At 32.2% G+C, this 12,345-nt stretch overlaps 1 protein-coding gene across 2 annotated transcripts in view; it reads left to right on the top strand.

Moving 5' to 3' along the window:
- LOC129221330 (long-chain fatty acid transport protein 1-like) overlaps positions 1-8,019 on the top strand; it is a 110,112-nt gene extending 102,093 nt beyond the window's left edge. For both annotated transcript variants that reach the window (XM_054855797.1, XM_054855798.1), the window contains exons 10-12: positions 2,360-2,524; positions 4,716-4,862; positions 6,761-8,019. In XM_054855797.1, the coding sequence (XP_054711772.1) occupies positions 2,360-2,524; positions 4,716-4,862; positions 6,761-6,918 (470 nt within the window). In that variant the 3' untranslated portion in view covers positions 6,919-8,019. The remainder of the gene's footprint in view (positions 1-2,359; positions 2,525-4,715; positions 4,863-6,760) is intronic.
- Positions 8,020-12,345: the final 4,326 nt, after the last annotated feature.

Raw genomic sequence — 12,345 nt, 5'->3', positions numbered from 1 at the left:
ATTGGATGGTGTTATGAAAAATGAATTGACTTTCAAAAATTCAAAAGATGAGTTATTCACATAGGTTGGTAGATAAACTGACATAATATAGGGTGCAAAAAAGATTTAAGCCAAATTCTTCATTACTATGCCATCTAATGAATAAAATGCCGACCAACTTCTATGAAACTGAGCATTGATGTTCAAATTTTAATTCGATGTACTCAAAAGTACTGTTAGGTGGTTGACCTATTTTTGTATAACACTGTCCAATCGGTAGTTAAGATCCAAGTAATATCGAAAACAGTCAAATCATGATGCAAAATATCTCAGCCAAGATTCATCTAATATGGAGTTTCATTCTTGATCCACTAATATACTAAGCTCACAACGAGGTGCCTTGCTGTTGATGAGGATGTCAGTCAATGAATGTTTGTGGCGATAACTCCATTCTTTTAAAAATAGGCTTATTAACTCAAAGGGTATGAGCAGGAGAGAGAAAAAACAGAAGTTGCTCTAGTTTTGGTAAAAAAATCTATTGAAACTAAAGATAACCTAGGCCCTTGTAACATGATTGACGGTAATGACAAGAAGTTCGGTCTAGAACTATACAAGCCTACTTTCCCGTATACCCATACTACTTTCTAGTACCTGATCAATATTCTCAAAAATAGCTAAAGTCGCAAATTGCTTCAAACATATTTTTTAATATTTTAAGCTAATGTCTAGGAATAAAATATTCCTCACTCATCTAAAAAATTAGATGCATTAAAAAAAATAAAATAAAAAATAAAATAGCAGCACTTTTTAAACAAAGCAGCTAATACGCTTTTTTCCAGTTAAAAAAAATCTTTAACAGCTTTCAAAACGAAAAAATAATAATTAAAATTAATAAGCTCATTAAAATAAATACATCATATCAAAAAAAAAAAAAAATCGTTTCTTTTTCCCCTGTTAAATAAAATTATCATTAATTAAATCAAAAATAATTTTTTAGATGAACACCTACCAAAATAAATAAAAACAATAAAATGTCAACTTAAAGAAATACTTTTAATTCATTGTCAAAAAAAAAAAAAATCCTCTGCGCATATCTTTATGTAGAAACATAAATGACTTTGAGTTTATTCGCCGAAAACTGAATACCTAAATTAAAACTTTAGCATGAAAATAAAAACAAATTATATCAACAATAATTATTTCACAGTTAAAACCATAGCTACGGAGTCGGAGTCAATCTCATTTTGGGATAAAAGAGTCAGAGACGAATATCCAAGAATCGGAGTCAGTCATTTGTCCTCCGTGTATAAATTTTTGCCAAAGCTACGAAGTCAGAGTCGAAGTCATGAGTCAGATTAATTGTCGGGCACAGGAGTGATTTGGAGTCAGGTGCCCCTAAATTCTCGGAGTCGGAGTCTGGAGTTTAGCGTTAGGAGCTATTTCCAACAAAAATTGTTTGAAAAAAATCCGCCTTCAAGTACGGAATCTACATTGACTTTCAGTTTCCCCGCTAATGTTGAGGGATTTGAACTGTTCAAAATTGAACGGAAAATTGTTCAAATCAAAAAGATATTTTATATACAAGTTTTTCATCAAAAGCTTTTTCCTACAAAGTTTGTTTGAAGCAAATTCGCCTCACAGTTCGGAATTACCTTGAATTATTACCCTGTAGGTGCAAATGTTAAGTTTTTTTGAACTGTTCAAAATTGAACTAAAAATAGTTCAAATCAAAAAGTGAAATATGTGAATGAGGTGTCCTCGCCAAGCTCTTTCGAACAAAAAAAAGTTTGTTCAAATCGGACTATTCATTCAAAAGTTATTAGGGGGGGGGGGGGTACAGACAGACCGACAGACATTTTTTCCCATCTCAATACACTACTTTCCAATTTTTAATTTTTCAATATTTATTTAATTACTTTATTTATTTTTGACTTTTTTATTTTCGCGATATTTTTAAGATGCATTAAGCCTTCTTTCATGCTTTTTTCTTCTTTTTCTGACCTTTACTGGGAAAGTAGGCTAAAAAAGTGGAGTATGTAAATTATTTGATACAATACCTTTTTATTGGTAAAATGATTTGCATTATGTTCAAATGATTTGAATCCTGTTTATATTAATCATTTTTTAAATGAAAGATATTAGTTTTCTTCCATTTAAAAAGTTTCTGCTTGTGTCAAAATATGTTGCTCCAGTTAAATTATAGTTTGTTCTTTTTAAGTTGCATTATTTTCAGGAGGATTTGTTACTGGTATCTATAATTGTATTGTTAAAATTTTTTTTGTAAAATATTTGATCTATACTCTGTTTTATAGTAAAACATATTGTTAAATTTGAGTTACCAGTAATTGAGTTTGATTTAATGATTTATTTAATTCCACAGGTGATATGTTGATGATGGATGAGGATGGGTATTTATTTTTTGTGGACCGAACAGGAGATACTTTTAGATGGCGTGGTGAGAATGTCTCCACTATGGAAGTGGAAGGAGTTATTAGCAACATTTTGGGACTGACTGATTCCGTCGTCTATGGTGTAATGGTTCCAGGTAATTGTAAATGTTTTATACTTACATATGTATTTGACATTACATTGCAACTCTCAGAAGGTTAGTCCCGAACAAATTTCAATCACCTTCCTGTACTAATTTTTGGAAAAGGAATTTCTTGGCTGCATGCAGTTGGCAAGTTTGTTTCTCCTAGAACTAGAGAGAGATTCTACAGCAGTCTTTGAAGCTATTGAAAATTGATTGGGAGGGGCGCTTGTGAATGTTTATTTATTTTATTCTTTAAAAACGTTATCAGTATCTCACAGCAAATATATCCATATGTTTAAATGATTTTTCTTTTTTCTTAAGGAATTTTTTTGAATATCTTTATTAAAATACAGTCAAACTCGGTTAATACAAAATGCCAAAAATTCCCAAATTTATTTTTATTAACCGTTATTCGTAACAACAGTGAATAAGTGAAATGAGGAAAATAAAAAAATTCATATATAAATTTATAACAGAATTGCTTTGCAACTCATTTACACTGTCTACCTTTTCACAAATTGTTAGTGCTGTTCCTTTTACGCTCGCCATCTTTGGCTTTTTATGGGCTACCAAATAAAGCAACATTCAGTTTATAAGAATCCTCAGACTGCCATGCAGGGATAGATACTACAGAATTTTTTCTTGCAGGAACCAGAAAAAGCTAAGCTTATTTACAGTATGAAATAACATGCTTTATCGATCTTCTAGAAGAGGCTAAGTAGAAGGGTCAAAAAAAGTGGGACAGTAATTTTTATTGTGTAAAATGTTTTTAGCAATCACTGAATAACCAATTCGAAGAAAGGTGATAATAGGTGGGGGGGGGGGGGGGGAGGCCAGGTGGTAATCCTTCTATCCTTGGTGGTAATACCCAAATGAAAAGGTACAGTTTTATCTTCAAGCAGACTGACCTGTCCGAAGGAAAACAAGTGTATAATTACCTTTAGCTCTTTCAGAATAGCAGAGGCCTTGGCAACCCACAATAGTTCAATGCAACAGAGAATATTTTCCACCCCCTAGAGAGCTAACAAGTATGAACTTGGGGTGTGTGTTAAAGATTATGAAGAAGCAGGTGATATGAAAGACAATATGGGGATAATGTCTGCATTGACAGCAGTTTCACTCAAAATTTTCAGTGCCACCTGCAAAAGGTAGAATAGCTGTCACTACTTGATGGCTAAAAGGAAAGGGTTGTAAGTTACTCACAGGATTTTGGAATTTATGGAGATCTTTCTAAAGTGACTCAAAATTGCTGAAAAAGAAAATTGAAGCACTCAATTGGGATTTTTTTCCAGGAGGAGGTCAGAAGTTTTGTTCGTCTTAACAGAAACTTTCATTTTAATCTACGTAATATCCGTGATATTTTTAATGCAATTAAATAGTAAACCAAACTTAATTAACAAAGTGTTCATTTTAGCTGTGGTTTCGCATTAACCATGGTCGTATTAACAGTAACAGAGTTCAACTGTATTTCTTTACCTAATGGTGTGAGAGGGACAAATTTGGTAACCCCAAAAGATTAATTTAAAATAAATTCTTAAAAGTTTTATGAAATGAAAATGTGATCTATTGTATTATTTATGGGTATTACTTTTTCTTATGTGTACAAAATCATACTTGTTGACAATGTACCTTTTTTATTTTTAGCATATATTTCAACCTTTTGAAAGTATTTTTTTACAGTGTAATTTTCAAAAATTAAATCTGTTCAGATTTACCTGAACTTAGGATCAGTGGGTTTCTACTGTGTTTTCTAAAAAGCAAAGAACTTTCTTGTTGTGTCTTGAATAATTTTAGTACTGATGAAGGAGCTCCATTGTGGTCTTGAAATAGCAACTTGTAACATTTTCTTGACAATTTATACTTTATTTACTTTGTTTTGTTTTTTTCATCTTAATCACATTATGGAAGTGTTTTTTTTTTATTTATAATCATTTGTGTCCCTTGCAGAATTTTGTGTAAACCTTCTTGTTTTTAAAAATTTGTCTTTATCTAGCTATTAAATTTATCACACCATTTTAAAGCTTCTGCAATAACATTTGTTGACCTCCTTGTCTCATGATATAATAATGTATGATTACCTATAAAGAGTTTCTATTTCAAAATTTACAAAAAGCTTTTTTCAGGGTTCATGAAAGCAACTCTCATTACTCTTGTCTGGTTTATTTATGATTGTCCTATTTGTAAAATAAAAATGTTGTTTTAGGTTGTGAAGGTCGTGCTGGAATGGCTGCTATATGTGATCCTGAAAATGTTGTAGATTTGAAGTATTTGTTGGACGAAATGACCAAAGTTTTACCTTCCTATGCCATCCCTCAATTCATAAGAATACGTGATAAATTAGAGTCCACAGGTAAGGTTTTTTTGTAGCATCATGTTTGTTGTCTGTGGAGGGTTAGGCTTCACGATACTGTGGGAGTCATATAATATTAAAAAAGGATTGATACTGTGGGAGTCATACAATATTGAAAAAGGCTAGCATCAGGTCTTTTAAAAGCTATTAAATATTAAAGCTATTGCTTACAGTGTACTGTTTTTTCATTACTCAGTTTTAAAAAAAATGAAGACAAAAGTGCAACAAATTAGATTTCTTTGATTGTGTATTTCCTACTAGAAAGTTGACTTGAAACAATTAAGCAATCAATGTTTTCTGCTAAAACTCTTGTCTTTAAATATTTTCTAAATTTTATGCTGAGAATCAAAATAATCTGATACTGAAAAAAAGGGGGGTGAGTGGGAGGGGGGATGTATTATAAGTAAATAATAATTGGGGAGGAGCTCATAAGTACTAAAAAAATTTTTATGTTGATCAAAAGTTCATTAGATATAATTAAGTTTAAATAGTAAACACACACACACAGGTACTGTTTTATTAACTTCATTTGCATTGTAAACAACAATGTTCAAAAAGCATACAATTTGCTAACATTGGAATGCAAACATGTTTTTTTGGTTACAAAGAGTCCAGCACCAAAAATTTGAGTGTCTCAGAAAACTTTGAGAAGCACTTTGCCTGCAGAAGGAGTTGTTTTGAACTTCTTTCGCCCATAGCCGTTAAATGCCCCTTCCCCTGTGCAAAGCCCTGAATATTCCCTGTAGGGCTTATTGAAGGGCCATTTCATGTAAAATGATAATTTTGTCTCGTACGTGACGCCTCATACATTTCCTTTAAAAATGACAGTTTAAAAGGGCAATGAACAAAATTTTTTGCTTAACAAATTGCAAACATATGTGATTCCTTAAGCAAAAGATTTTGTCATTTCTTTTTGAAATTATTGCTTTTTAATGAAATATATGAACCGTCTCTTGCAGGACAAAGTGACTACTTTTTCGTGGAATGGCCGAATACATAAAATTTTTTCAATGGTTTAAAATATTGTTTATCAACAAATGAGATATGTTTCCTTTACTTTAGAACCTTTGCTTTCACTATCTACATTTTTTTTTCCATTACTATACTATCAGAGCAAAAATATTAACTAATTCACACAGCAAGTTAAGAGAAGTTGACTTTGGATGTTCCACACGTGACGCATGCAAATAAATTGAAATTTAAATAACGAAATTCTTCAATCAAACTATAACTGTGTCAGGAGTATCTTTGTATCAAATGCAAAAATTAAAAAATGTGCTTACCCTCGATTAATACATTAAGAGATATAACAAAATGTTAGTGAAATTTAAGCCTCTGATTGTCCCGCAAGTGGTGGTGGAATGGCCCTGAAGCTTATCAAGTGATTTGACAAATATCTCAATGTCCGTGGTAGTATGTGAGAAAATAAATTTATCTTATCTTACTCAAATTTTCCTATTGAAGCAAGTTTTATTCATTCTATTAATGTAATTGAAAGATTTTGTATCAAGGATAGGCAATATATAAAAAAGGAAAAGAAAGTTATATATGAGATAGTGCCATGCAAAGGGAAGTAAGTGGACATTTTCAAGTCTTGAGTAAAACAAGTTTAAAGTTGCCTTCCTAGGTAGTCTTTTATTGAAAAGTTTTTCTAAATCATGCTGTATTGCTGCACCTACCATGTCTATTAATGCTATCTCTTGCCCCAAGACAGAGGAGAGGTTCACCTACCATTTGTATTGGTCATCTTCAAATTTTTAATTTTGCCACTTACATCCCTTTGCTTCTCACTGACTCATGTGTATGTTTGAACATTTTTTTCCCAATGAACCTACAATCATCCTTTGTATATGCATCCATATTTAGACATATTTTAATGCAATATTTTTTATTTTTAGGTACATTTAAATTAAAGAAAGTTGATCTTCAGAAGGAAAGCTTTGATCCGTCTGTAGTCGCTGACCCATTGTATTACTTGGATAAAAAGTTAGGTGCTTATGTTCCATTAAATGTAGAGTCATATTCAAAGATTTGCAAAGGACAGATTCGACTTTGAGTTCAAATGACTTTTTCAGAACAATGTAAAAATATTTTGTGATCAACGCATGTTTGTATGTAGTTTGTTCATTAGCCAAGCTGTAAATCATCTGCCCAAATGTTTTGTTCCTTAAAATGTGGAGACTTCTATGGATTATTTATGAATTTTATTCAAAGGAAGTGAAAATCTATGATTTTTATTGTCAGATATTTATAGATATTTTTAGATGCTTTAGTGTATACATATTAGTGTTAATGGAAGCTTCAGAGAAAAATATTTTCAATGAATTATATTTAAAACTTGTGGATTCAGTATTTTTCGTACTTTAAAGAGAAAAAAATGGCAAATTTCCCTGAGCAAATAATCAATGTTTCAAATGTTTTTCAGTCCTTGAAGAATACTCAAAAAAAGTTTTTCTTGTATTTAAACATTGTGAAATATGTCTAGAGATTTTCCAGCTTCACAGCATTATTTTCCATGCCTTGTATCTTCCACTATTCATTCATTTTCAAATCATTGGTCACAGATGCTGAAAATTTTGCCTCATTCCTTCCATACTGCATTAGTTTTAGGAAAAAATGAATTGCACTTTTAACAATTTTTGTAAGTGTTGAGCGGCAAAACAATTTACATACTCCTATTTTAAACATTACAAATTTCACATTTTTGAAGTATTTGAAATTTATTTTTGTCATAAGAAAACATACTTTTTAAAAGTTTTTTTTTTCTTTTGAATCTCTTATAATATTCATGGTTCAGAAGTTTTTGTGTATGTGATATTTATTTAATTTTCTTTTTACTTTCCTTTCTAGTTTTTCTTTCTTTCCATTTCTTTCCCATTTTTTAAAATTATTGCATTTAGGAAAAAAAATCTTCAGTTTTATGTGCCATGATCTTTTTGCGAAATTTTCGGATTGAAAAATTAGGAGATTTTGTCTTTTTAAAACCATTTATGATAATAATGTATGATTTTTTTTTCTATTGCTTTTCAAATATTTTCTTGGTGCATATAGATCATCTTAGTTTAAGAAAAAAAATTATGTTGTTCCTCTTTAAATGTTTGTGTTCTAATGTATTTAAAATGTTTGTTCAATTTTTACCAATAAAAGTAGGAATTTTTTATCCTGTGTTTTTTTTTTTTTTGAAAAGCAAAAAACTGAAATCACATTAACACACTTGAGTCTCTGTTTAACATATTGTTGCTGTACTATGAGATAATAGGGAAGTTTTCGATTTTTCAATTTTATTTTTATATGATAGAGTAACATGTATGAACATCATAGGTGAAAAAATTTTTTGTGATACGATAAGTAGTTTTTTTAATTAAATTTTAAAGTTCAAGCCCTTGTGATGTCAAATGGCATAGGAAGTGACGTCATGCGCTCTTCCGATAGGACAGAAACGCTAGCGAACCGGTTCTCATGTCATGGGAGAAACCGAAGAACGTCCATTCGACTTCGAAGATGAAACGTAAAAGGCTTATCTCCTCGCATTAAACTCCTTGCGTTTCTGGAACATTAAACCTCTCATCCTCTCGGAAATATTCAAATATCATCATTGATATTATTTGAGGAAGATTATTTGGATTGTGCTTTAACGAATCCGGCCTCCGTAGTGTGTTCAAAAGGATTATTGAATTTCTAAAAAATAAAAATATCAGAGCGCTCAAAATGTCCCTAGCGAAAACAAGGGATCCTCGGCGGAAGGCTGCTCATTCGCGCTCTGTGACGTAGGCTCGTGACATTTCAGAAGAGCGCACTTTTGCGCATGGATTTTTAAAAATTCATTAAAAATCAATCACAATGTTTTGAAATTCGGCGATGGTGAATTTTTTAGTTTTGAGGGTCAATTAACAATATCCAATAGCCAAAATTACAGGGCTCGGAGTTGTCCTAAAATTCCTAATATTCCTAAAATTTTTATAAATGTCCTAAAATGTCCTAAAATTTACATTTTTGTCCTAATTTTCCTAAAATGTTATCAATTCTTTATCATTTTGATATTTCCAGCTGTCAAGCTGTGAATTTTTGCTTTTTGTTAAGCATCCGAACTTTCCCCGTCTTTTCGATCATCGAGCATTCCACGCGCGAATTCGTTCTCTCCTTTCTCTGATCGGGGATAATGGGTAAAACCGATGACGTCATCAGGAATCCGCCTCCGCTTTGTATGACGTAGGGAAAAGGAAAGAGATAAACCAATCAAGTGCTGAGAGAAACTCCACGCGTTCGCAAACAGCTACCGATTGACTGCGGTTAACTGGTGACTAGCCGCTGACGTCATGTGATTAACCAACCGTGGTCGACCGGCAATATGCGAACGCATCATAGAACTTTTTTCTTGCGCTGTGAAGTAAAGTGAAGTGAGTTGATTTGTTTATTCCTCACGTTTGTTTGGCTGTCTTTTTTTTTGTTTTGCTCACGTGTTGGTGCGATCATTTTGAAAGCGGAATGTTCTTTTTTGAATGATATTTACATAAAAAGAACAAAATGCCTCGTTTGACGAAATTTTCAACAGCTTGGTTGGAAAAAAAGGATAAAAATGGGGATCCCATTAAAAATTGGTGTATCGCTACGAATAACGAGTATGAAGCCAAGTGCGTTCCGTGCAATTATGTAATGAAGGTTGGAAATCAGGGATTTTCTCAAATATTGTCCCACGGGAACAGTGAAAGACACAAAAGAGCGATTCGTGGACTTAAAAATCAATCAGTGTTATCATCATCCTCAACTGCTGGGAATACTTCAGTTCTTCAAGCAAGTAAAGAAGTTTTGCTATTTTCTTTGGCAGATAAAGTTCTTAAAGCAGAAATCTACTTGGTTTTAGCTGCAGTGAAGAATAACTATTCGTTTGCATCACTGACTGATTTGTGTCAGTTATATGGTGATATTTTTGGTGATTCCGATGTGGCTAAAGGCATAAAACTATCCGAAAAAAAAGTGAGGTATGTCATAAATTTCGGACTTGCACCTTACCTGAAAGGTGAACTTCTTAAAGATGTAGGAGGATCATATTTTGCTATACATTTTGATGAAAGTACAACAAAACAAGCCAAAAAGCAACTTGATATTTGTCTTTCATATTGGTCTGAAACGCAAGAGAAAGTAGTGTACTCATACTTTGATTCCTACTTTTTGGGGCATGCTGATGCACAAATTCTTCTTAGTAAATTGTTAACTTTCCTTGATGATAATAACTTAGAAATAGCAAAACTTATACAGTTGTCCATGAATGGCCCCAACGTGAACTTATCATTGAGGAAAAAGTTGGATGGATTTTTAAGTGAAAAGTCACTGCCTCCTTTGTTAAACATAGGAACGTGTTACCTCCATGTACTTCATAATTCTTTACGCAAAGGATTAGCGAAGTTAGTAGAGGTTTTCGATATAGATAGATTTGCTATTGATGTTCATCAATGGTTTAAACTATCACCTGCTAAAAAAGAAGATTATCATTACTTACAAGAACAAATGTTAGATGATGTCTTAGCCAACCATGCTTTCATCCGACACGTAGAAACCAGATGGTTGACACTTGGACCTGTTTGCGACAGGTTAATTGAACAATATGAAGTATTAAAAAAGTACTTCTTAAAGGAATGTGTTGGACAAGATATTATTAAGTCGGATAGATATTCACGAATTGCCATGTACCTAAAAAAACCCACCACAATAGTTTATTTGCATTTCATTTCATTTCTTTCATCAATCTACCAACCATACACATTGCTTTTACAGAAAGAAGAACCTATTGTACATGTCATGTATTCAAAATTAAATGAGTTTGTCAGGAGTGTTTTATTGAAGTTTATGAAAACAGCAGTTGTTGGCGATAAAAAAGGTACCCAGATTTGTGCCTTATCTCCAGACAATGCAGAAACCTGGTTAGATGCAAAAAAAATTATTATCGGTCAAAAGACTACAGATGCGATGAAAATGAATGCAGTGGATAGGTCTTTTTTTTTATGTGTTAGGAGTGTGTACACAGCTATTTCTAATCACTTATTAAAAAATCTTCCCATTTCAAATTCCTTTTTAAAAGATGTAGAATGTTTGTGCCCTTCAAGCAGAAAAAAGTCAAACTCCAAATTGTCCGTGTGCCGCCTTGTAAATTATTTACCGCAGATATCAGATGTTGGTAACCTGAGTGACCAAGTAGGAGAAGAATGGCTCATTTACATGTGTGATGAGGACATAACAAGTGTAGCTGACAAGTACAATGACAGTTTTGATGTATGCCAATACTGGGGTGAAATTTCCAAAATGAAAGATGGTACTGGAGTTCTAAAATATGCAAATCTCTCAAGAGTTGCTAAAGCTTGCCTCACATTAACTCCTGCAAATGCTCAGCCTGAAAGAGGCTTTTCAGTGAATAATAATATTGTTACTAAAGAAAGATCGTCGCTTTCAGAGTTGAGCATCAATTCTCTTAGAATGTGTAAAGATGTAATCCGGCAACACAAGAGCATCTCGGATATTAAAATTACAAAAGGAATGATGACATCAGTGCGAAGATCTCATTCAGAATATTCGGCTTATTTGGAGCAGGAAAAAGCAAAAGCAAAAAAACACAAAGCAGATGCCGAAGCAAACGAAACTGCAAAAAAGTTAAAACTTTCAAATTCAGTTGAGTTACAAAAATTACAAAGTGAAGAAAAAAAAATATTAAGTGATCAGAGTGCTGCCCAAAAATTGCTCAATGAAGCAACAACAAAATTAACAAAAGCTATAAATGATAGCGATATGTCTGACATTAAGGTTGCTCAGATGATGCTATCTACTGCGAACTCTTCAATGCAGATAGTCAATGAAAAGCTTGCTGACTGTCGCAATAAGCAGAAAGTATTGAAGATATGAGATATATTATTTGATTTGTATTAAGTAGTGTTTGGTTAGATAAAGAAGAGAAGTTTTATTGTTTTTCGAAATAATTTTTATGATTTGTTTTTTGGGTATTTTTCCGTTAGCCAGGCGCAAGCGAAAATCCCCGAAATCGAATACATCTAACACGAGTTGTAGGTAAATTGGCGGATTTCTACATCAATTTGGCAAATAATTACTTAGTGTTGGGTGTAATCGTTTGGCGATTTTCGCTTTCGCCCGGCTAACGGAAAAGTAGTTTTTTTGTGAAAGAGATATGTTCAGATTTGGATGCAGTGTGAGTAAACATTATTAATTAGTTTTGTGTAACTAATGACAGGTATTTGAATAAAAAATGTATATCATATTTCTCATGTCTAATTTTAAAAAATCCATCTTCATTCAATATAACTTTATCTAATTCATTTAAATTTTATGTGAAAATGTAAAATATTAAGTTGGTTTTAAACTCCTGTATTTCTTTAAGTCGTAAAGAAATATATTTTCAAAAGGTATACTTGCCTAAATGTACAGGAGAGGACAAAATTGCGAAAATCCCATATTTGCATCTTATCAACTTTTACAAAAC

This window comes from Uloborus diversus, chromosome 4 (assembly GCF_026930045.1).
Source record: "Uloborus diversus isolate 005 chromosome 4, Udiv.v.3.1, whole genome shotgun sequence".
NCBI classification, from domain to species: Eukaryota; Metazoa; Arthropoda; class Arachnida; order Araneae; family Uloboridae; genus Uloborus; species Uloborus diversus.
This window is presented reverse-complemented; position numbering and strand designations above follow the sequence as displayed.